Below are 23,965 nucleotides of genomic sequence, written 5' to 3' on the forward strand. Positions count from 1 at the left end.
CAAAGGTGCCTCCTTAGGGCAATATTGGCGTGACGGAGGTGTGTGTGTGTGTGTGTGTGTGTGTATGCAAATAAAAGAAAGAAGTTACCAAAAGCAAATGTTCAAAAATGAGGCAATATAAATACTAACCTATAAGAATGTAGAATAGGTCTAGCACTGGCTTAGAGTGTCAAACAGAAAATCTCTGTGCAAGAATAATTTATACCACATGCAGCTTATGGACATGGGTGATTTACCAGAAACTATGTACTTAAACATTTCTAGGTTTGTTTTGTTTGGTTAGGGTGTGAGGGGCATTTAAACCTTTGAAGGTTTGTTTTGTCTTGTTACAAGGTGAGGGGCACTTAGAAGTACTTAAGTAATGTACATTTCCCATGATAAAACAATATAGAGTTACATAAGAAACATTAATAATATATACACAATTCTACCTCCCTGAGGAAACCATTAACAGACTGGTGAGCACCCTTCTATGCTCAAAGCACAAAAGGTTTCCCTGCACTTAAAAACGTTGGATTCATATTCCACCTATAATGATGTAACTTACTTTTTTCATTTTACAGTGCATTGTGGGCATTTCTCCTAGTCACTTTACATACATATCATATTCTTCTTAATAGAAGCATAGTATTTGCAGTATAGATTAACATAATTTAGTTAACTAATATAGATTGCTTCCAATATCACTACTATAAATAATGTACATTTTTTCCATTTATCTTTTTACCTATGTTATATCTTTATAATATCTATAAGCTTTTCCATTCAAACTACCTTTTGGTTTTTAGATAACACTTTTATAGCTTTCTCCAAATAGATTTTACACATTTCCTTTTAGGTTTATTTTTATGTATTTCATATATTTTCCATAAAGTCTTCTAATTGATTATTGCTCAAATATGGGATATCATTACATATTTGTATACATACATTTATATAATATATAAAATATATACATATATTATTTTATTTATAATGTAGCCGCCTCTCTAATCAAATTTACTCATTATTCACGAGTTTTGTATTTCATTCTCTTACTCTAGGTAACATTCACCTAAAAATAAAGATGTTGCTGCTTCTGGTAAATACGTATACAGCTTCTTTTTGTTGTATTAACTAGACCTATCAGAACAATGCTGAATAACTAATGTCTACTTTTTAAATAATTTAATAATATACTTTTAGCCAAAATATATTTAAAAATTATTTACCATTCTTGATGTTAGGGAAAACAAGATGTGCAGGTGAACTTCTGTTTTCAGCGGCTTCTTTCTTCGGGCTAACAGTTGAAATAAAACTGCTGAAAGTGGAAATTTGGCCTTTGGCTCCTCTGTCCAAACCCTAAAAACAGAAAAGTTAACATTGCAGTATACTTCTTACTACCTATAAATTATTTTATTGCAAAAATCACAAACATTTATAAGAGATTTTAATTTGATGACGAGTAGATAATAGATAAAAACGTATATAAATTTGACTTACCTTTTCTAGGACTTAACTGTCTCACATATAAAACAGCCTTATTATCTATCCACTTACAAATTGAGAAGTTTGGAAATGGGAATAACAACAGTACCTATCTTATAGAGTTACTGTAAGATTTAACAGAGATAATGCACATAATTAGCATTGTTCCTTGCACATTATACACCCTCCATTAATGTTAACTACTATTTTAACTGTGTATTTAAATAATACTATTTTTGTGACCCCTATAAATATTATTTTTAATAAACAGCATGCATGTGATACCTTACAGGCTGATTCACTGAAGGCTATCCTCTCATTTGATGCAACTTTACAAGTTCAGGTAAAAAGATAACCCTTTAGAGTTTATTTTTTTCTAAGCACTGTGATTAGGCATACCAGGATTTTTTTTTTAGAAGTAGTGCTAAGCACTTGGGATCCTTAGGCATACGTAATAGCAATCTTCTAAAACATGGAATCTATCCATTATCACATCTTTCACAAAATAACAACTCTATAAAATTCATAGTACTTATTTAATCAGTATTTTGTAATTATACAAAAAATCTTTACACATACTTTGAAGTGCAAGATTAAACTATAGAGCTGCTTCAGGGCTTATTCTCAGCTCTCTGGGATCTTTTTATACTATGTTCCAATTTCCAGATGCTTAAGAGAATACAGTAGTTAACTTCTTTAACATCTACATTTTAATTCTAAAGGTAACGTCTTCACTTTCACAGTAGAGGAAGAGTTTCTTTTTCATCTCCTCCTTCTTAATTCACCAGACTGATTGCCATTTACCTTTTCAGAATTCACTCATATAATATAGCAGAAGCATTTATGCTCACTAAATTCCCCATTCTCTTACAGTTAGGTAGAGCCATCTGATTCATTCTAACAGGCCACAAGTGGAAATGACGTCTGTCATTTCTGAGTCAGAAAGTACCAATGCATTTAAGACTGGGGCAAAACTCTAGCTCTTCTCTCTTTTCCTCGACTGTGGCAACCATCCAGGCTGAGTTGACATGTTAGAGCATCTGTTAGCTTGGGTTCTTGAGTGAGTGACTATGTGAAACAGAGCCAATCCTGACCAATGTTACACTATACCATTAGCAATAACAAACCTTAATAGTTTTCAAAACTGAAACTTGGGGCTAATTTGTAACTGCAGAATAGCCCATCATAACTTGTTTCTGAAGCTTTTTCCAGTGTTCACCATTTCTATAAAACCAATCATTCTTATTTATTCTTGTAATTTATTTACATTGTTCCACTAAAATTATAATCATTCTAATGTTGGCCCTTCATGCTGGACTAGAAGTTCATCACAGAGCTTGTCATACAGTGAATTTTGTGCATAGGTGCTACACTTTAAATTTACTTTTTAAAGAAATTAATATAAAAGACCCCAAAGCAAATAAATTTCAGACACTATACACATAGAACTAAAAAGTCTCTGGAATTAAGAGACTTTTAGAAATCAGTTAACTCCTTCATTTCACAGAAAGGAAAGTGGAACTGTCTGAGACTCACCTAAAGTGACCTAACAAGCAACGGAGATGTAATGGACACTAAATGGGAACCTGAGGGACACTTCCATGAGTAAAGTAAAAACACATATGCATTTTTTTGGTGTGACATTTTTGGCTGTTCATAATTTTACTGTAATTTGTTTTTGCTTGGTCCTTGATTCTTGGCCAGATTTCAGCTCAGTAATGTCTGGGTTAATATTTCTGTGTTAGGAAACAAGTCATTTGTTGAGTACTTGTTATATACCTACTACTACAGTACCCACTTTAATACACTATAACATTCCTATATGTATTCACACCCCATTTTATAGATGGGGAAGTTGAATTTCCATGCCCATGTTCACAGAGCTGATAAATGGGAAGCCAGGGTTCAAACTCCAGTTTGAATGACCATGAAATCTGTATTCTTAACACTTATATTACAGTCTCTCACTATAGCAACTGTCACTAATTAAGGGCTTAGCATGTGACAGTAGGTGTGTTGAACACATCAGCCTATTTTCACAACAACCCTTTGTGGCTGATGTAATCTCTACTTTTATAGATGTATGTTGAGTTAAATTTAATCGCTTTAGGAGCAATTCACCTAACCAGAGAATATTACATAAGCAGAACAACTAAGTGTACTTTAGGGAAACTTCTGATGTCCTAAGCCATCTAGGAAAGACTAACATTTTCTTTTCTTCCCCCTTCCTTCACCTCTTCTTAATAAAAGAGGTCTCGAAGAATATTGCTGAGTTCACTTGCGGGATCTCCAAATAATAAAAATTAAGAATTCAATTAACAGTTATTCAACAACTATCAGTTCTAATGTCTAGTGGATTTACAGTCTCAAAGAGAGAAAATTGAAAAGAGAGGTAAGACAGTGATACACAATACCTTTCCATAAAATAGTCAGTAAATTACGTAATTTGCATAATATTGGTAAATTAAAGCAATTTGTCAAAGTACACAAAACTAGTGTGTTGATTAGGAAAATGAAATATAAACAGGTTACATATTTGAAAAAGTAAATCATTCCTTATTATATGTATTAGGATGCTTAAATAAGAATTTTATTAATGACTGGGGCTAAGTTTGCTTATTTGTATATTTTGTTCTGTCAGAAGATCTTAATAATAGTGTGAACAAATGCCAAATTGGACACACAAATTTGACAGTTATAAGAAAGTAACCAATTTCTAAAATAAGGTTAGCCGTGCTTGTATAATTAATGGTCCCTCAGCAACAGACCTTTGTTAACTTAGCTGTAAATATCTACAATAATTTAACACATAGAGGGCATTTTTTCATTGACAACTGTCATGAATGTTATCTACGACTAAGCAACAGTAGGATTTAGGGAGCAGTGTAGTTGGAATATAGAATCAGAAAGGGAGAATTGTCCAGCAAGATATGACTGGGAAGGTAGGCAGTGGCCATATTATGAGGCCTTCAGGCTATACAGTATAGATTCTATCCTGAACAGAGATAGAGAAAAATCATTGAGGACTTCTAAGCAAGAAATGACATGATCATATCTGTATTTTAGAAAAAAATCACTATGGTAGCAGTCTAGGGAATAGAATAAAGGGCAGAAATACTGGAAGCTTAACCAGGCCTACTGGAAGAAATGAAATTTGAATAGAGATAGCAATAATAGGGAATGAAGAGGAATGACAGCCTGGGCCAAGAAATGACCAAATTGTTAACAGCCATTTCAGGTGTAAGTCTGAAGCATAATGAGAACGAACAAACCCTCCCATAAATTATAAAGTAAATGAAATAAACAATGTAAAATGCTTTCTTCAAATTTCAGAAGAATAGGCATATTTTGACACCTCACTGTATAGAAGAAGGCATCTTTGAAGAAAATTCTAGACTGGGTTTTATCAACATGATTTGTAACTACAAAAGGAACCAATGCTCACTAGGCAAAAGTATGCTTCGCATGACGAAATAATGAATTTTTATAACAGGGTTATTGTAATATAGCAACAGAAAACCTATAACAAGCTTGTCCAACCCACAGCCCCCAGGGTGCATGCAGCCCAGGATGGCTTTGAATGTGGCCCAACACAAATTCATAAACTTTCTTAAAACATTATACTTTTTTTGTGATTTTTTTTTTTTTTTTTTTTTTAGCTCATCAGCCATAGTTTGTGTTAGTGTATTTTATGTGTGACACAAGACAATTCTTCCAATGTGGCCCAGGGAAGCCAAAAGATTGGACACATCTGATAATAGAAGGACAGAACTGTGGGAAATATTGGCATGTATGATGTGAGCTGGCAAAGGAGATTAAGAATGAATGACCAAAGAGATAAGAAATCCAGAAGAAAGTGATGTGTTAAAAATAAGGGTGGATAAAGTTTCAAGAAAAAAAAAAAAGGTCAATAATGTTAAATAATGAAGAGTCTAAAATGTGCCTAACTGAAATGGGCAACTATGAAATCTTGAGGACAGCTGAGATAACAGATTTAGGGTAATGGTGGTGGCAGGGACTATACAAAATAAATTGACAAACGAATGGGAAGTTAGAAAATGAAAGCAATGAGCAAGGATGATTCAGAAGCTTTACTGCGGGGGCGGGGGGGGAAGCCTGAGGGGGGAAGAATGCAAAGGTTTGAGGGAAGATCTACTATGCACATTACCATGGCTGCCATCTGATGTTCCCTTCTATTTAAATTGCCCCACTCATGGTCCCCATAGCATTGCTGTTATTCTTTGTGCAGGAATGGCTGTGGACTAGAGCAGAGGTAGGCACTCAACTAAGAGGCAACCCATCTGCAATTAGGGTAGCCATGTATTAGCTGGCTTGGCATGATGTACATTGATGCTTCCTAGTAGGTCAATCAGAGGTCTTTCCAGATTTTACACAGAGGAATATAGAAAAGACGGACTAGCTAAAAGAGAATAGCAGAGGCACAAAAAACAGCCAGTCTCTGTTCCTTCGCTTTCTGCTTCCAATCTGTGTGCCTCATTCCAATAAATTCTCTTTTGCCAAAAGGAGGCATAGTAGACTGATTTTCTTTTTTTCTTTTCTTTTTTTCTTTTGAGATGTAGTCTTGCTCTGTCGCCCAGCCTGGAGTGCAGTGGCACGATCTCGGCTCACTGCAACCTCTGCCTCGTGGGTTCTAGTGATTCTCCTGCCTCAGCCTCCTGAGTAAGTGGGATTATAGGCACACGCCACCATGCCCCACTTTTTTTTTTTTTTTTTTTTTTGTATTTTTAGTAGAGATGGGGTTTCACCATGTTGATCAGGCTGGTCTTGAATTCCTGACCTCATGATCTACCCGCCTCGGCCTCCCAAAGTGCCGGGATTACAAGTGTGAGCCACTGCACCCAGCCTGATTTTCTTTTTTTTGTAATCATAAAAGCTTAAATAACATAAAAAAAATTCCTTGGTCTAATAAGTCTCTTGTTTGTAAAATAATTGTGCTCTTGACACGTTATACTTGAGATGACATGAAATTAATCATAGACACTTTCACACATTGATAGAATAATAAAAGTCAATCCTCAAAACACTGGTTGCCCCACATCAGCTTATACAAGAGAAATCTTACAACCTAAGACTTTCATGAGAAGAAAAATGGGCATCATTTTGTGCAATGGCAAAATGATTAATCTTAGAGAATCAAATCAAGAAGTTACTGGGTATTAATATGACACCAAACTCCAGACTAAATTAAACGTTAAAGAACATTACTTTACAAACTTTCTGAAATTTGGACCACAGCTATTACATCTGGCTTCGTGAGTTTTGTATATGCTATCTATGAGTCCTACTGAAGAACACTAAAGATGATGGCCTGGAATGTGGCCAGCCTACAAACAGTGGGCTGAGGGTGTTGCGGAATAGTAGCCAGATACTCAACCAGCTGTTCCAGATTGAAGATAAGTACAAATAGAGAACACAGAGAAAAACACCAAGAATTCTTTGAGGGAAAGAAATACTCAAAGTATTTCAACCTTTAAATAATAGATATTTATTTATTTCAACCTAATAAATAATAGACCTGACTCTCTAGGCAGAGGCTGACCATTCATTAAACTCGAATTCAATAAACGTTGCAAACAGCAGAAAAACGTAGTAATTACAATAACTAATTAAAAATCTTATTTCACAAGTACCTAATGTGGGCTTCAATGGTCTTTTTGATGATATAATCACATAGATTATATGTAAGATTATAATATAAAATAATCTCAAGATAGTTAAACAGACAAATACTTAGAGTACCTGTTCTGGTATTAACATATAGTTAAATATTTTCAACCTTATTTTTAATTTTATTTGAATACATGAGTTCCTATTTTCAACCTCTACTGGGAACAGACTGAATCTTAAATTTCCGATTTCTTCATCATATTTTTCTACCAATGCCAATAAGAAGAATAACCATGGTTTTCCATGATCACTTCTGAATTGACTAACAAGTGCTACTGTATTCAAAATTCTGGTAAAATTTACTTTGATCATCCTCTATACTCCAAAAGTTGCCTTAGAAGATCAACATTTTTCTTCACATTCTAACCCAATCCTTGAAAAAAGGAGTAAGTGCTGGCTGTTCCATCATGAAACGCTTTAAAAGCCATATCTCACTATCTTAGAGTTTCTGAATTAAAATATTTTAAATTGAACATCTATGTCTATAAAATTCACCCTTTAGTCTCAATGAGTCCAAGAATCTCTGATGCACATAAAAACTACGTTTTCAAAAGAATGAGTAGCTTCCTGAGATTCTGAGCAAAGGTTATTATGATGAAAGACTGAGAAATAAACATATATTTATAGGTTTCAAGTTAAAATAGAAAACATTTAAGATCCCCTACTTTACCAATTTTTAATAAACTGACCTAAACTACCAATCAGAGCCATCCTGGAGCCAACGATATAATTTAGAGTCTACAAAGAGACTATTTTAGGCCCTGATCCTGGGTAAAGATATTTTGTATCTCTTTTTGTATGTTTTTTTTCACAGTTCCCTATTAGGATGGTGGGTTACAAAATCATGAAATGCTGACTTTGTTCTACATCCTTCTACTAAGATATGAAAAGTCAGCTACTTTCAAGGTGCAAACTTCCCTCCCAACCTAAATAGCACCAGCCCAAGTGGAATTGGTTTAAGTGATATAAATCATATCTTTAAATGGAGACTAGGAAATAAGGATGTGGATTCTGAAACAAAATTTTGTCACAAAAAAAAACAATGCAATTAATCATATAGATGACTGAAAATTAGCCCTACAAACATTAGTCCTGAAGCTCAGAAATTTCAGTTCATTTATCACTAGGAAGGCAAGGTGGCATTAGAGATTTTATTCATTTATTTTATAATATAGGAAAAGATAAAAACACATGAATACATTATGGTTATACAGTAAAATACTACTTTTAAAATGTGCAATTTGATCCAGTCAAAATTCCTCAACCAATTAAGAGTCTTGTTCTTTTTTTTAACAGAAACATCTAGAACAAAACCAAGTTAATTTGAAATATATTAAGCAGACTCAAATTTCAGACTGACTTTTTCAATTCAGCTGAATTGGTAAAATCTCAATAATTTCTATTTTTAAAAGGCACATTCATTGGCGATCATTAAAGTCAGGAAACAACAGGTGCTGGAGAGGATGTAAGAAAAAGGAACACTTTTACACTGTTGGTGGGACTGTAAACTAGTTCAACCATTGTGGAAGTCAGTGTGGTGATTCCTCAGGGATCTAGAACTAGAAATGCCATTTGACCCAGCCATCCCATTACTGGGTATATACCCAAAGGATTATAAAACATGCTGCTATAGACACATGCACACGTATGTTTATTGTGGCACTATTCACAATAGCAAAGACTTGGAACCAACCCAAATGTCCAACAATGATAGACTGGATTAAGAAAATGTGGCACATATACACCACAGAATACTATGCAGCCATAAAAAAGGATGAGTTCATGTCCTTTGTAGGGACATGGATGAAGCTGGAAACAATCATTCTCAGCAAACTATCACAAGGACAGAAAACCAAACAGTGCATGTTCTCACTCATAGGTGGGAATTGAACAATGAGAACACATGGACACAGGAAGGGGAACATCACACACTGGGGCCTGTTGTGGGGTGGGGGGAGGGGGGAAGGATAGCATTAGTAGGAGATATACCTAATGTTAAATGATGAGTTAATGGGTGCAGCACACCAACATGGCACATGTATACATATGTAACAAAACTGCACGTTGTGCACAGGTACCCTAAAACTTAAAGTGTAATAAAAAAAAGAAAAAAGTAAATGAATAAATGCAGTCTCTAAAGCAAAAAAAAAAAAAAAAGGCACATTCATTTAATTATTCATTTCAAAAAATGTTTTTTGATGGCTCACTAGAATGTCACACAGATATCCTCCAAGTTACAAATATCAACTTAAGAGTAAGTAGTTATTCATACAGCTCATCAGTATAACATTTTACCACTCAAGAAGGGATTCTCCACTCAGAGTTAACTATAAAACTATGAGAAAAATAGGGAAATCAAAGCTTCTCAGAGCTTTCTCAGCTCCACCTACTTCCTCATTCATCTTCTGTTGATCTTTCTCTACTCTTCTTCAACTCTAACTAAAAATAGTTAATTTCCAAACACTATGCCAAAAGAAGTTGCTACTCTGGCAATAGTATCTGTACACCTTTTGAAGCCTCTTTCTTTTCCCTTTCAAAAGAAATTAATATGAACTGAGACATATACCAGCCCCAAAGAGTTCAGAGAGTGCATGACATCCCTTAATTCTGGGGGATGGTGGGGTGGAGGAAGGATAATCACTCGGAGGTGAGGGGGACGGTGGAGGTTTATAAAGGCAAAGGCAATACATACAGGGCCTGAGGTTTGATACAGAAGGCTGTGAAGGAAAAGTACCAAATCCACAGGACAGGAGTAGAGGAGAAAGGGCTGGCTGGCTTACAAACAGCTTTTCAGCTACAGATGTTGCTTTATAAACACAATCATGTGTGGCTTAACCACGAGGATATTTTCTGAGAAATGCTTCATTAGGCAACTTTGTAGCTGTGCAAACATCACAGAGTATACTTATACAAATCTAGATAGTACAGCTTACTACACACCTAGGTTATATGATATTAGCCTATTGCTCATAGGATACAAACACCTATAGAGCATGTTACCATGCTGAATACTGTAGACAACTGTAACACTAAGTATGCATCTAAACATATTTAAACAGAAAAGGCATTAGACCGCCTTCAGATTATGGGATCTGTCATTGACTGGAACATTGTTATGTGACACATGACTTTAATAATCTCATCTAACACTGAGTGCTTACTTTGTACAAGGTTTTTTTCTAAATGTTTTATGTGTATTAATTTAGACTTCATTTCTACCCTATGCAGTAGGTTCAATTATTATTTTCCCCATTTTATAGATGGGGAGTTATAAACAGCAAAGCAGAATCATACTTGACTTTTTTGGAGGTTCTCTGGCTCACAATTTATAATGACCGCTTTTCTCCAATTGTTAAATATAGTTATAAATTATTTGTGGCCTAATGGGTTATTCATGAAGGGGAAAATAAGCAAGCACTACATTATGGCTTTGTTGTTTAAAAAAAAAGTTGACAAAGAGACTTTACAACCCACTCAAACTTAGAGACATGCTGGGTATGTATTTATAAAGCCATAGCCCTCCCTTTTTATGTATTAAGTCTCTGCACTTTTTGCTTCAATCAGATTGATTTTACCTATAATTTAATGATCTATTCATACCATAAAAAAGCAATTAGATATCCTAGAACATATCTTTCCCATGATTGTTCTATCTCTAGTAACAAAAATTTGAACAAATTTGTTACTGGACGACATGCTCTTTCTCAAACTAGAAATACTGCCATAGATAGGTGCAGCTTCTTTGTACCACATGGGCCCTATTACCTATGACCACAAATACAAAGTGTTCAGAATTGGGCAAAGAACATGAGTCAGAAACATCTTTGTTATAAAGCAACCACTGTCCCTGACTAGCCATTTTACTCCTTAGCAAGGTACACATAAACTGACTCTCAGATTCTTTTTCTGTGAAGTGGAAAAATATCTTCCTCACACGGTTGTTGTGATTGCTTTTGGTTGCATTATTTAACTAAATAAAAGAATACATGGCAAATGCTTAGCACAGAGTAGGCACTCAATAAGTAGCTATTATTGTTATAAACACTTACTTTGTATATTTGTAATATCTATAGTTTATTCAATTACTTAAACATCATCACCATAGCATTCATTCTTTCCCATCTCACCTCTTGTTTAGAACATAATGAACAAAGAGCACAACATTTTCCGTACAAGATTGTTCCAAATACCTAGCTGGGCATATTGTTGTTAAGTACACACACACACACACACACACACACACCCTTTCTCTCTCTAATTTGGAATGCTATTGACCTCATCTGGAAACCTCAGTCCTTTTCCTTTATTAATCTTTCTTCTCTTTCATTTCTGCTATCTAGTTAGGTTCCACATGGTGTGTATGCTCCCATCCCTTACACTCTGTCCTGTGGCCACCACCTTAGTGGATGCACTCATTGCCTCAGGCATGAGCTACAAAGCTCTTTTCTTCACTTTCTTCCTCCTCTAGTTTAACTATATACCACCACTGATTTCATTATGTTGTTCCTCTATTTCAGAAATTCCAATAGCTTCCCACTAACCACAGGGGAAAAAAAAAAAACTGTCTAAGCTTTTCTGCCTAGTGATCTGGCTCCAGCCCCCATGCAATCTTTCTTACCTCCCACAAGTTCCCAGCATGCTTCCACTGGGCTCGCTTTATTACTCACTAATTTTTCCTTTTAAGCCTTGCTCATGTTGTTTTCATCACTGGATTACTTTGCCCACTTTCTTCTGCCTATCCAAATCCTATCATTTTCCAATGGCCAGCCAGCTTAAATAATTACCTTTACTTCAAGGCCTTTCTTCACAATTCTGTACACAGTGATCTCCTTTCTCTCATCTCTGAGAGTATAAATTGTTTCTATGGCTCATTGTGGCTTTTACATATTGCTTTGCTTTTCAAATGTGTTAACCCTGCATACCCTGAGGCAGAGACCATTTTTTAAAACCTTGTCTTTTTGCATTTTTTGTAGCACCTAGCACAAAGCTAAACATAACAGATGTTCAATAATTGGTAGTTACATTTTGTCCCAGGGACTCCATCAACCCCATTTATACACACCTGATAAGCAAACTTCTCATTCTTGTTACTAAACTTTCCATCAAATTCTCTCGACACACCTTATGCTCACCCTCAAGCTCTTCCCCTTGTCTTCCATTATAGGCTAACATCCCTTTAAAATTCTCAACTAATTCCTCCCATTTCTCTTCACCTCCCTGACCTAAGACAAATCTAGCTCTTTCTGGAACCCACTGTACTGGTACGCTATCCAGAGGGTTCTACCCCACGTAGAACCTCTCTTTTCTGTTCACCTGATTAGGTGTAGAAGTAGACAGTCAAATTCGTCCTCACTGCCACTGTTATTTCTGCCCCACCTCTAAGCATTTTCTTCTTTCTCATTCACTTTTTTAACCATCTGTAATACATCAGTAACTAATTTATAATATTCCACTCCAATCCATCAACCTCAGTAAATTTAATATTCACATCATCAGCCCTTCATATCCATAGATTACTTCAAATTCTTTATTCTGCTTGACTCCATGGACTTGCATCACCTCTCCACAGCAGCAAGGCCAAGACCCAAACACTGAAAGTCTCTGAGGGCTCCATCTTGAGCCTCTTGAGCATCTCTAACTGCAACCACTGTCACTGCCATTTCTTTCAATTCCCCACCACGCCTGATTTCTACTGTCTCTCGTTCACTTAATCCATACCTGTCACAAGTCCATTTCAAATGCTGCTCCACAAACTAAGTAGATTTGGGAGATGGTAATTAAAAAATACAGATTCCTACACTTTGCCCATGGAGCTTTTAATTCAGTATATAGAGTGTCAAGTTTCAACCTTGGTATACCCAGGGAACTAAATAAAAAAAAGATGCCTAAGCAACATCCCCAGAAATTCTGATTTAACAAGCCTGCATTTGGGCCTGGATAATGATGGCTTCAAAAGTTCCTCAGTTAATTCTACTGTGCATCTAAGGTTGAAAACCGGTGCTCTAGGGTGAGATGTAGGAATGAGGACTTCAACATGCTACCAAGGTAACTCTGTGGTCAGTCAGGCTTGAAACCACTGTGTTAGGCACCTCCTCACTACCTGGAATGGACTTCCTTCACGTTTAGATGGTCTTAGGATAAAACACTTTAGGGCTGCCCTTTCCAGCATTCTTTCTCCCACCCCTGTACCTTTCTCTAAACATAAAGGATACAGCCTAACTCTTCAACCTTAATTTGGGTCACTGTAAACTGACCTTCTACTTATTTATAATATTTATATTATTTTATTCATATATATTCATTTATAAATGTGATACAATGATTTTCTGAAAAAGCCACTATTGGAGGGTCACGAATTGAGTCATAGACACAAACTAGACAGGCAGAACCACTAGGCTGGGGCAAAAAGGAAGAATCACTGGACTGTCTCAAAGAAAAAGTTATTGATGACAATTAGGTTCATAAGCAAACCTCTGCAAGCTCTACTTAATCTACAGGAGGCTGAAAAACAACTCAAGAGGCCACAAGCTGTATTTCCCTGCCCACCTACCTCACACACCAAGACCTCCTCCCCCTCTCCACACATACCAAGGCCTTCCTAGCCGCTGTGAAAGTCAATCACCACCCCAGTTCTCCTGGATTTCTTCTCCTTTGGATGGACTAAGGACCAAGCATAGATTTTTTACACTTAAGCTTTTCACTGCTATAGCTCTGAATTCTAGCTTTGAAGTCTCTCTTTGACAAATACACACACACACACACACACATTCTGCCACAGATCCTGTCATAAATTCTGTTTTTTTTTTTTTTAAAAAAGAAACTGTCATAAAAAAATCAATGGTACTGACTCTGAAAGACTTTATAAGGCACAAGCAAGGCTGAGGCAGGAGAATGGCTTGAACACGAGAGGCGGAGATTGCAGCGAGCCGAGATCGCGCCACTGCACTCCAGCCTGGCAACAGAGCAAGACTCCGTCTCAGAAAAACAAAACAAAACAAAAAAAAAAACCCTCAAGTTTTGTATATTTATCCTTATCCTCTTCCATTCCAACTCATATCTTTTCAAAGTTTAATTCAAGATTTAAATTTTTTTCTTGAATATATTCTTCTCTTTGTTTAGTAGTAAGAGTCCATAATCCTCTATTTACAATTTCAAAGTCCTATAAATTCTTGAAACTGAAGTGTCTTTGCAACTCATTTGGTGGCAAAAACATGCACCTAATGAGAAATGACATGATGCTACTGAATTTTTCCCTTTAGCATGAACACATACATTTCATTGCAGTTATTAATATGCTTGATTAGAGAGAACTGGCTAGGACCTTACTGTGGGTATTAAATAACATACGATATATGTACCGAATTACCTTTCTAAAATCTGAAAAACTTGAAATCCCAAAGCAGACTGTAGACTTGTATCCACACTTGCAAATTTTTATTCCAAAACGGCAATTTTTCAGTTACACTGAGATGAATAGGTTTTTGGGAGAGCGTTTGCTTGAGGACCTAAACCCACTCATTTAACTGTTTCTATAAGTACATACATTTACTGTTTTAAACAACCAACTTAGAAATGAACTGCTGGAATTCTGTGAGTTAAAGACTTCTATATAAAATCTGAAAACCTAGGGTACCAGCAGCAGGAACCAGGTCTCCAAGCAGCTGGGTGACAAATTCCTTCAAAGCATTTTCTAGGGTAATCCCTAACCCCAGCTCCAATCTACCAATCAATTGTAGCTACGCTTTTAAACGTGTATCATTACTGTTCGCAATTTGCTGCACTGATTTAAAGAGCTTGTTTTAACAATTTCCAGTTATCAGGGCCCTCAGACATTTTTGAAAAACCTACCAAATCCAAAAATTATTCCTAACACCAATACAGTACTTAACGAAGAGTGAGCTATTTTAGTAAGTTCTTAGTCATTTAAGAGGGAGGTTTTAAGAAACGAATTGCAAGTAGGAATAAAGAAAATGTATAATGTTCACTAAACTTTTACTATTTTGTCACACACAGCTGCATGACAAGTCATGATCTTTAAATATAATACATCAAAGCAAACTTTCAAAAAGTACTTAAATATGTCAAAATAAAAAATTGCAAAATCCGAGGTTTTTTTTTAAATTGTGCTTCAAATTAACCAGTCACAACCACCAGTAAAAATAGGGAAAGAGGGGGAGGGGGCTGTCCCATGACATCATCTGGCAATATGTAGTTTGAAGCCTGAGAGCGCTCTCCAAATAACCCTTAAGAAGATACAGCTGGGAAATCATCCCTGTCAAGCTTAGATAACTTGGGTTTAAATAAAAGGTTCAAAAAGCCTCCCCCCACCTGAGTCACATGTCTGTACCATATGAAAAATAAAACCATCACTGATGCATCTACCTCCCACTACCCTGACAGCAACGGAAAGGTCACAATTAAGTGGAAACTCGCCGCAGAGCCTGTTTAATCTGAAGGGGGAAGGGAAAGAAAAGCGAAGAAAAGGACAAAAATCTGCGCGCCTCCGAGGCAGGCAGGCAGGAAATCAAGCTCATCCTCTGTGGAAAACCCACTCCCGCCTGCTGACACCTATGCTCATCCAACAGATATGCCGACTCAAGATGCAGGTCATTCTCTTAGAGAAAGTGGGGGCCCAAGCCCCAGAAAATAACCCAAACATCTAGCGGAACCGACCACCCCCAACATTTCCCGAGGGTGGTAGGTGTAGCTCGCGAAGTGTTCGGGGCTGTCCACGAGGCACAACTCTTTTATTTCTGCCCAAGGAAGGGCGGCCTGGGTGCGTCTCCCTGGAGTGCCAGGGGGTGCCCAGGGTAGACGCGGGCCTCCTGACGGCCCTCGCCCGGCCGCCGTCCCTCCCTACTCCCGCCGTCGGGGCGCCAGACGGCCCCGGCCCACCACCTACCGCGGTAGCGCCGGCGCCCGCCGATACGATGGGCGGCAGCTTCTCGCGCTCCGACTCCTTCCCTTTCCTCTCCTCAGGCGCGGCCGCCGCCACCACCAGCGGAGTGGCGGGCGAGGGTACCCGAACCGCCTCACTCATGTCGGGCCGGGCGGCGGGAGCGCCAGGCGGCGGCGGCGGCCTCAGTGCTGCTGGGGCTGGCGCTGCTGCTGCCGCCGCGGCCGCGAGAGGGCTCTGGGCTGCCGCTTCTAGCCGCCGCCGCCGCCGCCGCCGCCACTCCGCCCCCGTCCGCGCCCGCGCCTCTGCGCGCGAGCCCGAGGCCGCCCCCGCGCGCACCAGCCCCGCGGACGCGGCTCCCCCCAGGTCCTACAGGTTTCTTGCTCTCGCCTCCCCCGCCCGCCCAGGGCTCGCGCGTCGCGGGTCGGGAGCGCCGGCGGTAGCCGCCCTCGTCAACCCCGAGGGCCCGGAGAGAAGGCGCCACGGTCGACGCCCGACCGCCATATTGTTTGCAGAGTGTCGCCCGAGATGACGAGGAGGAGAACCCGCACCCGGGCCGCGCAGGAGAACCTGGACTAGGGACGGGCAGTGGGGGAGACAAGTCGAGCCCTGCAAAGGGTCGGAGGGGGACAGAGTGTCCGAGTGGTACCAGTAGGGGAGGACGTAGGCACAGACTACCCTTCACGGACGGCCCTGGCCTGCGGCGCCGAGTCCCGCGGGCAAGCGCCCTCGGGGTCTGGGCTGGTGGCCTTTTGCCTTCTTCCAGGCGCCCACAAAGCTGTCCGCCTTGGGGCCTCTGCCTTCTTATCCTTGCCCGCCCTCCTGAGCCCAGGAGAGGCGGCCCCGAGCTTGCGCAGCCCGGGGAAACAGCCTTCCTGGCTCAGCAACCGACCCTTTTGTACACGCCTGGATGGCCTCAGCCTACACAGGAAAAGCCTGGAGGTGGGGAGGAGTGCGACGTGGTGGGCCCCCCTTTTCCCCTTCCCCCATAGGATTGGACGGCCAGTCCACACTTTCCATTCCTGTTCCTCTCGTCCCTCTTTGACTGCCAAATCCGCCTCTCCCTTCCCGTCCCCACGCGCCTACGTTTTGCTCTCTCCCCGCAACCCTTTGCTGTCTCCTATCCATCCCTTCCTTGTTCCTTTCCGTTTGTTAGAGATGTACATACCCAAACTCTGCTGCACAGCCCTCAATGAAATCATTACAAATAGGAGTAAAAACTTGAAAGCCGAAGAAGAGAGCTTTTAATTGTGAAATTAAAATACCCCCCACCTCCACCACCAGGACACCTAGACAATTTCCTTTCCTTTCTTGTCGCCCCCTCCTTTTCCTTTTTCTCAGTCTACTGGAGCGGCGGGGACACCTGCTGATCTAGGAGAAAGGAGAGAGTAAGAATGCTCTGTATCGCCTGTTAAAAGCAAGGAATTTCGATATTCAGGTCTATCAGATTTTTTATCCGTGCCTTCATTATTTTATTCGAGGTTGAGTGAATATTTAGATCAAGAGTACCTAACTCCAAATATAAGAACCAAAAATATCTCTGAAACCCAAATATGATTTCGGGGTGTCTATTGTTTACATAATTTGGAGTTATTAGTATAACTAAATACTAGTTATGGTGCATCATGAGATAAGGTTGCATGTTTTCAAACCCACAATTTGTAACAAGTAGATCTGAAGCAAACAATGTTGCCTTCTAAATTTTGAATTCTGACTTTCATGTATAGAAAGGCTTTCTACTTTAATATAGTTGCTGTTGCCACCTATTTACTTGTTAATTAACAAAAGGTATAGAATAAGTTCCATATAGTCAGCAAAAAGTATTTCAGTGCTAATAGCCTTGGAGGGAAAATGATGTATCTCGGCATTACTTTGAAGCATCCTCCTCCTTTCTATTAATATTTTTCTTAAATTCTTTTTCAGGATTTTCTTTCCTTCTTAAAACTACTGAAATACTCATCCCGTAGAGAGGAACATAACATTATTTTCTGCTTTTAGCAGGTCTGTATGCTGATCATGGATACAGCAACAACTCAAATGTTATTTTATAAAATGAAGCCTTTATTTTAACTGCAATTCCAGATATTCTGTGCTGCTAAGTCTAGGTTGATAGAACAAATACTAGAGGGAAAAGTATCCTCTTTCCTATTGTTTTCAACTAGATTTAGTAATTTGCAATAAAAATGCTTGGATGAGAAACCACTTGGATAACAGGCCTTCTGCTTTCTTTTTTCATGTGTGAGACTAAATAAAAGTGTGTCTGTACATGTAGTCACATTCAATAGAACAAAATGCTTAAATATTGGCAAAACAAGGCAAGTCAGAAATGTTAATTTCTGCTACTGCACCAGAGTAGATAACCCATTTCTTAACAAATTCTCTGATTAATTCGTTTGTGAGTTCCATGTAAAAAATGATAATTTGTTCATGTTTCCTTTTACTTCTTATTAAATAAATGTCCTCAATCCACCACCTCATCCCTCCCTCATACATAGTCCAGGAGGGGGCTGGAGGGTGGGAATGGGGCCTGCTGGAAAGCTGTAGAATTATAGCTGTGGGGGAACTTGTGTGCTTGAGAGACACGTTCCCAACTGCCATCAGTGTGCTTCTGGAGACCCAGGTGGGAGAAGAGAGTGTTGTAAATCAGGACATACAGAGAGCTCTGGCCGTTCTGTACAGAAGTGTGGAGAAGATGCTTTTTAGCTATGCCAAGTGTCAGACGTGCAACAGTGAGGGTATCCAAGTATAAACTCACTCGCTTTGGAAGAACTAGAAGTGAGGCAGAAGAAGCATTTCATGTTTCTAAGTCCAGATGGAAGACCTGAGCTCATTAATTATACCTATGGGGAATAGGGTTTGGCAGGGTGGGAGTGAGGGTTAGAGAACTCATTATTTCCCTGGAAGAAAAAGAAAGACAAAATTACAAGGTAATGGAAGGTCGAAATTATAGATAACTTCTATTTTAATTATGTACAGTAATACTAATGTAGTGAACAATAGCAAAATAGGTGCACAGGTCACAAGAATGGTTTATACCACTAATACCTTAATTTTAGAAGGTATAGCTATGAAATAGTTCAACTTATTTTAATATTTCAACTGAGTGTTGTCCTAAAGTAAACTTGGGGAAATTATTTTAGCCATGTTGACCTTGTTAAAAAGATTTTTAGAACTCTTTCTTAGGTATAACGTTGTGGATTTTTAAAATTACTATTTAAAAAATAACTTGGCTAGGCGTGGTGGCTCATGCCTGTAATCCTAAAACTTTGGGAGGCCAAGGCAGGTGGCTCACTTGAGGTCAGGAGTTTGAAACCAGCCTGGCCAACATTTTGAAACCCTGTCCCTACTAAAAATCAAAAAAAAAAAAAAAATTTAGCCAGGTGTGGTGGCGGGCACCTGTAATCCCAGCTACTCGGGAGGCTGAGGCAGGAGAATCGCTTCAACTCGGGAGGTGGAGGTTGCAGTGAGCTGAAATCCTGCCACTGCACTCCAGCCTAGGTGACAGAGTGAGACTCCATCTCAAAACAAAACAAAATCCTTTTCTTTGTTAAAAAAAAGATGCTTTGTCATTACAGAAAAACAGAAAATACAGATTAGCAGAATCATTTAAACTAAGTTTAGATACTCACTAAAACCTTGCTCTGTATCTTTACAAAATCTCTTTATCTACACACACACACACACACACACACGCACACACACACACCCCACCCCACAGTGTTTCTTTGTTTTTATAAAAATTGAACATACTGAAACACTGTTTTGAATCTTTGCAACTAATTCTTTAGAATAACCCCAGTGATGAGATAAATCTTTATCTTTAGAGAATGATTTTTTAAAATTGCACAATGCTATAGAGTCAAGACTGAAGAATAAAGTAGATGATGATCAAGCTTTGTATTTTTAATCAGACTTCTCTTGAATCTGTTCTCTCTCTGGATTCCCATTGCCATTGACCTAATCAAGGCCCTTAACATCTCTAACCCCAATTATTTCCGTAGCCTGGCAACTGGTCTTGCCTTCAGTTTCTTACCCACTCTAATGGCCGCCAGAATGACCTCTTCAGAATATATAATTTCTTGCCAGCCCTTTGTTTTAAAATACCGTAGTAGTCTTTCAAAGCCTTTATGCTAAAAAATTTTCCCCCTAGTGTGGCATTCTGCTGAATTCTTTGCAAAAGAAGGCATTTTCTTAATGTCCTAAATAGAATAATTCCTTTCTTTCTGTTCCCAGAGCACGTTGTACATACTTACCTTTATAGACCTATTACATTACATCTTAGTTTTTTGTTCCCCAAATAAGTCATGGCACAGAGGGGAAAGACTATGTCTAATTAGTCCTTGAGTCCCCACATGTAGCACACTACCTGGAGCGTGCTGTTGAGGAGGCACTCAGCAAATGCAGAAGAAACGAAACAAGATGTTTTATTGAAGTGGTTTGTACAGGGGCTCTGAAATCTTTTCCAAAGATAAATTATAAAAACGCTCTGAGTAATGGACTATACTCAGTCAGATGATTTGGTTTTGATATTGCTTCTTTAAAATCTTAATCTTCTACAGCAGTGCTATCAGTAGAACTTCCCGTAATAGGGGAAATGGTCTGTATCTGCACCATCCGATATGGTAGCCAATAGCCTCATGTAGTTTTTGGGCACTTGAAATGTATCTATTGTCAGAGGAATTGAATTTTTAATTTTAGTTCATGTTATGTAAGTTGTATTTGAACAGCCACATGTGACTAGTGGCCACCGTATTGGACAGTAAATTTTAGAGCTGCATCTCAGCTGTAAAAGAGCAAGTTCAAATTAGTGGCACACTAATTAATGAGCCTCATTGTATCTTAACCTCATTCTTCAGAATACATGCAAGCAAATATTCACCAAAGTAATGAGGGCAGGTTTAAAAGAGCTCTGATAAAAGCCTAAAAGGCTAAGTAACTTCTTCATTTTTTATTGTTTCTTTTTAAATATTGTATTCACAGGAATTTGCGTTTGTTGGTGAAACCATATTTAGCCATACCTTGATTTGACCAAGTCCTATAGAGGAGTGACCTAAATTAGAAGAAAATGTTAGTAACAGTAAAAATTGAGGTGGCCGTATGCGTTTTCAAGTTGGTTTTGGATGTCCTCTTTAGATATTTTCCAAGGAAATGCTAATTAAAGAGTTCTAATTAGTTCTAATGCTAATTAAAGAGTTGTGCTTGATAAACTAGTTCTATAGAGCTGCCACATGTGAAATTCTAATAGTCTGACCTGGATATATTGATAACTCTTCTAAATCTTAACCCCAATTTTACATTTGTTTTCTATACGAAACCAAGAAAAACGACAACAACAACAAAACAGTAAATTGTACATCAGAAGTATCCTATGCATGATGTACCTATTTAAATTTTTATAGAGTCTGAGTTAACTTGTGTATTCCAAGGCTGCTGAAGTCATCAAAACAAGTCAGAATGGCATGTACTGCTGTTCATTTTTACCTTTTATCTTGCTAAGAGCACCCTGATTTAATTTGACATAACAGTATGCTCAAATAAAAGTGATTTCTTTTCTGGACTTTCTCGCAGCTAGGGGTGGCCATGTAACATTATTCTAACCAATGAGGTGTATGCTGACATTTTAGGGAAAATATTTGCTACCTTTATTCTGCCTGAAATGAAGATATGAGATGTCAACGTGGTGTTACAATCTTGTAACAGGAGGCTGCAAGCATAAGGATGAATGTCAAAACACTAAGGACGGGGTGATGGAGAGAGAAAAGGAATCTGGAACAGTCTTGAAATTGTAGAACTGCAACACCAGCTTGGACTGCCTATATCTGGATTTCTTTTTTGTGAGACAAATGAATTCATATCTTGCTTCAATCCATATTAATTCTTCTGTCATTTGCAGCTAAACACATTCCTGTCACACTTAATGCACGCGCATACGTGCACACGCATGAGTGCACACACACACATACAAACCCATAGTTTTTTTGTCTTAGTTCATCACCAAACTAGTCAGCTGGTTAAAATTCTACTGGTTTAACCTGTTGTTTCAGGCACAGCTTTAATCAAGTAGAATAGCTATCTTCTTATCTCAATTCTATGATTAATAGTAGTTCAGGAATTACAATAACCTTTATAAAAACATGAATTTTCTTCTTCAGAGTTGGAAAAGATGTCTCTACACTTCAACTCAAAGTATTAGAAAGAATAAAATTAGGAATTCTGAAAATTGGCTTTAGTCCTGGCTCTTCCAATTTTTAGCTAATTATGTGGCTTTGGCAAAATCACTGTATTTGAATTAATTTGCTTAACGTTGCATGAGTGTTGTGGAAAAAAAGTGAAAAAACATGCAAAAGTGCTTTGTGAACTATGTTGCATTTAAATAAATCCAACTTAATGAGCACTGTTGGTTACTAGAGACTGTGCTAAGCACGTTCCATAGATTTGTTCATGTCTTCTTAGAAACCTGCTTTTAGTATTACTATAGAGTAGGGACTCATTCCCATTTCATAGATGGGCAAATTAAGGAATTATATCTAGTAAACTGTTCAGATTCATCTCCATCCATACTTGCCACAAAGCATAGACTAGCTGTTCGATAAATGTTTATGGGAAGAATAAATGTTCATTTTATTTATTTTGCTATCCTATAATTGCGTACTATTTAGGATATTATAAACCCCATAGTAGATTTGGCCACATAATAAAGGACTGCTATTGGAGGCCTACTCAGCACTTCCCTGTTGTCCAGCATCCTAACAGAACATTTTCTACTGGAGATACTGAAATAATCAGCTTTTACTGAGGTGAAAATCCAATCTAAGCATCTTTGGCTAATAACTTCTCTTGCCTACAGAGGGTTTGAGGACATATACAGAGGATCCCTAGTCTTTAGCACACTTCTAGCCCTCAGGCTCAACAAATAGTGTTGAATGGGTAGATGTTAAATGCTTCACAGATACTGCTTTTGGGGACCCTGCAACTATTAATATTATTATAATCATGCTGTGGTCAGTAGGGTGCATTCTGGAAAGATTTTAATAAATCTTGTATTCTTTAAACACATCAGGTATTGGAGTTTATTTACTTTTTAGTTTTTTCTGGCTTTATTGAGGTATAATTGACATTAAAATTGTATAGATTTGAGGTATACAGTACAGTGTTTTGATATATGGATATCTTGTGAAATAGTTACCACAATCAAGCTATTATTTCCATCATCTCACATAACTACCTTTTTTTGTGTGTGGTGAGAGCATTTAAGACCTACTCTCTTAGCAAATTTCAAGTATACAATATAGTATTATTAACTACAGTCACCATGCTGTTCATTAGATCTCCAGAACCTATCTGCTATGGTTCGGATGTGTCCCTAAGAGTTCATATGCTAGAAACTTACTCACCATTGTAGCAATGAGACTTTTCAGAGGTGAGTAGGCCATGAGGGCTCTGTCTTTATGTATGAATCGATGCTGTTGTCGCAAGAGTGTATTTGTTATTGCAGGAGTGGGTTTGGTATCACGAGAGTGCGTTTCCTTATGGAAGATTCAGTTTAGGCTTCTTTTGCCTCTCTCTCACTCTTTCTCACCCTTCTGTCTTCTGTAATGGAGTGACTCAGCAAGAAAACTCTCACCAGATGCTGGCACCAGAACTTTTAGCCAATACATTTCTGTTCTTTATAAATTACCCAGTCTGTAGTATTCTGTGATAACAACACAAAACCAAAGGCATTATTTGTCCTGCATAACTGAAGCTTTCTGCTTTTTAACCAACATCTCCCCATTTTTCCTGCCTCCCAGGCCACGGAAACCACCCTTTCTACTATCTGCTTCTATGAGTTCAACATTTTTAGATTCCACATGTAAGTGAGGATCATGCAGTATTTGTCTTTTTGTGGTTAACTTATTTTACTTAGCATAATAT

The 23,965-nt window shown here is 38.2% G+C and overlaps 1 protein-coding gene across 3 annotated transcripts in view; it reads right to left on the reverse strand.

Moving 5' to 3' along the window:
* The window catches only part of HECTD2 (HECT domain E3 ubiquitin protein ligase 2), a 107,626-nt gene extending 90,845 nt beyond the window's left edge, over nucleotides 1–16,781 (reverse strand). The window contains exons 1-2 of one of the 3 annotated variants that reach the window (XM_055255769.2): nucleotides 16,058–16,781; nucleotides 1,212–1,341 (exon numbers count right to left, since the gene is read on the reverse strand). In XM_055255769.2, coding sequence (XP_055111744.1) covers nucleotides 1,212–1,341; nucleotides 16,058–16,195 — 268 coding nt within the window. In that variant the 5' untranslated portion in view covers nucleotides 16,196–16,781. The remainder of the gene's footprint in view (nucleotides 1–1,211; nucleotides 1,342–16,057) is intronic. The other 2 variants (XM_055255750.2, XM_055255759.2) reach the window with 2 other exon arrangements.
* Nucleotides 16,782–23,965: the final 7,184 nt, after the last annotated feature.

The sequence above is a fragment of the Symphalangus syndactylus genome, chromosome 2 (genome assembly GCF_028878055.3).
Source record: "Symphalangus syndactylus isolate Jambi chromosome 2, NHGRI_mSymSyn1-v2.1_pri, whole genome shotgun sequence".
In the NCBI taxonomy this organism is placed as follows: Eukaryota; Metazoa; Chordata; class Mammalia; order Primates; family Hylobatidae; genus Symphalangus; species Symphalangus syndactylus.